The sequence below is a fragment of the Scyliorhinus torazame genome, chromosome 23 (genome assembly GCF_047496885.1).
Source record: "Scyliorhinus torazame isolate Kashiwa2021f chromosome 23, sScyTor2.1, whole genome shotgun sequence".
Taxonomy (NCBI): domain Eukaryota; kingdom Metazoa; phylum Chordata; class Chondrichthyes; order Carcharhiniformes; family Scyliorhinidae; genus Scyliorhinus; species Scyliorhinus torazame.
The window spans coordinates 68,786,241-68,788,743 of NC_092729.1; the positions used below are offsets into that span (position 1 = coordinate 68,786,241).

At 45.2% G+C, this 2,503-nt stretch overlaps 1 protein-coding gene across 1 annotated transcript; it reads right to left on the reverse strand.

Moving 5' to 3' along the window:
* Positions 1 to 744: 744 nt before the first annotated feature.
* LOC140399667 (probable G-protein coupled receptor 139) lies at positions 745 to 1,683 on the reverse strand. The gene has a single exon (XM_072489211.1). It carries the CDS (start codon positions 1,681 to 1,683, stop codon positions 745 to 747), a length of 939 nt encoding a protein of 312 aa, XP_072345312.1.
* Between the last annotated feature and the right edge of the window lie 820 nt (positions 1,684 to 2,503).

Genomic DNA, 2,503 nt, shown 5'->3' on the forward strand with positions numbered 1-2,503 from the left:
ACTTTTTCCTCGGGTGGGTGTTGCTTATACGGTTGGCATAACTATAAGGTTCATTTTGGAAGATATAGGAGGGATTTCAGAAGTAGGTTCTTTACTCAGAGAGTGGTTGGGGCGTGGGCCACACTCCCAGCTATGGTAGTGGAGTCGCACACTTTAGGAACTTTCAAGCGATCATTGGATATGCATATGGAGTGCACTAGAATGATTGCGAGTCGGTTGATTTGATTTTAGTTTCAGACTAGTTCGGCACAACATCGTGGGCCTAACGGCCTATACTGTGCTGTACAGTTCTATGTTTTATGTTCTATGATATCCTGATGGGTGAGTGACGGGGCAGGACCAAGCATGTTCCGGAAGTTTGTCTGGGTGTTGTGTTTCACTTTTGGTCAAGTCCGAGTTCCAAGGCTGAGTGAGCTTTCACTCCAGTTTCATATTCAATGCCCAATCCTTTCTTTTAAAATTTCCAGTTGAATCAGGCCTAAACCTATGCGAAGCCCGCTGACCACACAAGTCTTTCCGCGTTCAAAGCATATCTCTAAGAACCTGTATCAATTTCACTGTGAAATGGCATTGAGAACACAAACGTTTAACGAAGCATTGTGAACGATTATCTTTTCTGCTTAAAATCTGTAGTGAATACAATTGCTCAATGAAAGTGGCGTCCAAACATGTTTTGTGATTACAAATTGATCTGATCAATTCTGAAATTTTAGTGGGGTTTTTTATTCGCGTCATTGGTTGAATTCACTGACGTGTTGTGGTAGTTTTTGTCATTAAATCTTCCCCGTATCGCACCGCCCTTCTCAGCTCTGCCCTGAATTTTGATTGGGTGAGAGCGTACATACAGGTGCTCGTACAGCAGTTCAGTGTACTGAGCATGTCGGCGAGTTCATGAATAACAGCCACGGGCTCTTTGAAGTCGTGGAAACTGTAGGTTGCAGTGATCCGTGAGAAAAGAAAGAGTCCGATCGTTGGCATCCACAGCAAGATGAAACTGGCGAAGGCTGCAATGAGCAAAACCAGGGCTTTCCTCCGATTCTGCATCTCGGGGTCCCCGGAACTCTGACCATCTCCCCGGAACGCCCGCCGCACCTCACTGGCCGCCAGGACGTGCCTGACCGTCAAAAGATTGAGCAGTATCACAGCGAAGTAGGGAACTAATGGATTTAAAATTAGCTTCACCCAGTAAAATACCCTCCAGGCGTGAATCGAATCTGTGTTGTCAGCATTTCTGGTTTTCGTCTCCAGTTCTTCGTGGTCATAGTAATGAACATTTGTGAAGAAATTAGGGATGCTGCTCAAATATGTCCCAAGATAAATCGCTCCAACGATCAGCGCTGCAGATTTGGGGTCACAGTACCTTCGTTTAAAACTCTGGCAGCAGATGGCCACGAAGCGGTCAAAGGTGAAGGACACAGTCAGCCAGACTGAGCAGTTGGTGACAGCGACACTCATGATAGAGTTCAAACCATATACTAAGCTATTAAGGTAAAACGTCTGTGGTACCCGAGGCGCCAGTATATGGTTGATCAGAACAAGAAATATGAGGACAAGCAGGTCCGCTGAGACCATGGCTACCAGGTAGATAGTTGTTCGCTTGCACAGACCACAGTCCTTGAGTCGGAGGATCATCAGAGTGACTAGGTTGGCTGTAATAAAGAAAGGATAAGTGGGATTACACATATCAGCCAAAGGACCTACTTGTGAATTCAGAACATAACGTCAACCTCCGCAGCGTCATTTCTCTCTGCCCTGTTTATATGTTTGCAAAAGCCCCAGCCCGGCAGTCCAAGCATCTTTAGTTTAGGTGGAATGGCCTTGGTAAATTGATGTCCAGTGTTGTGGGAGTGAGGTTACAGGGTTACAGAGATAATGCCCAGTAATGGGCCGAGGTCGGAGGTTTTTTCAGAGGGCCGGCGCATACTTTTGGGCCGAATGGCCTCCTTATGCACTGTATTCTATAGACGAAAACTAACTCCACACAACAACCTTTCTCTTCTATTACTTTTATTCAGTCTCCATCTGTCAGCTGATTCCTCTATAAGTTCTTGAATTCCCTTCTTAAACAGCACGGTTCTCTTCTCCTTCGAAATGCCCTTTAAAATGCCTTGCCGATTGATTTTGCCCTCCTTTCCAAATCTCTTGCCATCGAATATGAGTCAAGTTCTCCTTCCCCGTATGTCATCACTTTCAAAGTTTCACAAGAATTGCAACTAGTTGCAGTGATGCACAGAGGAAAGGTATACAGTTAGAAACAATGACAATAAGAATCAGCAGCGAAAAAAGACAACTCTAAACGAAACTGATCTGTATAAGGAACAAATCAGCACATATTGTGACAGTTACACATGCAGTTGCTGAACTAGACACTTTCAGGGCATCGGAACTGCAAAAGGAGTAATGGGCGGACATGTCCATGGGGTGATGTACCGAGTGGGAGGTCTTGTTAGCTGAAGAAACTGGAGACTGAGTGGAGTCAGTAAATCAGGGTTCTCAATGGATG

Bases quoted from the DNA above. Each gene is read 5' to 3' on its own strand.
- LOC140399667 (XM_072489211.1), bottom strand. From the start codon at position 1,683: ATGTGTAATCCCACTTATCCTTTCTTTATTACAGCCAACCTAGTCACT.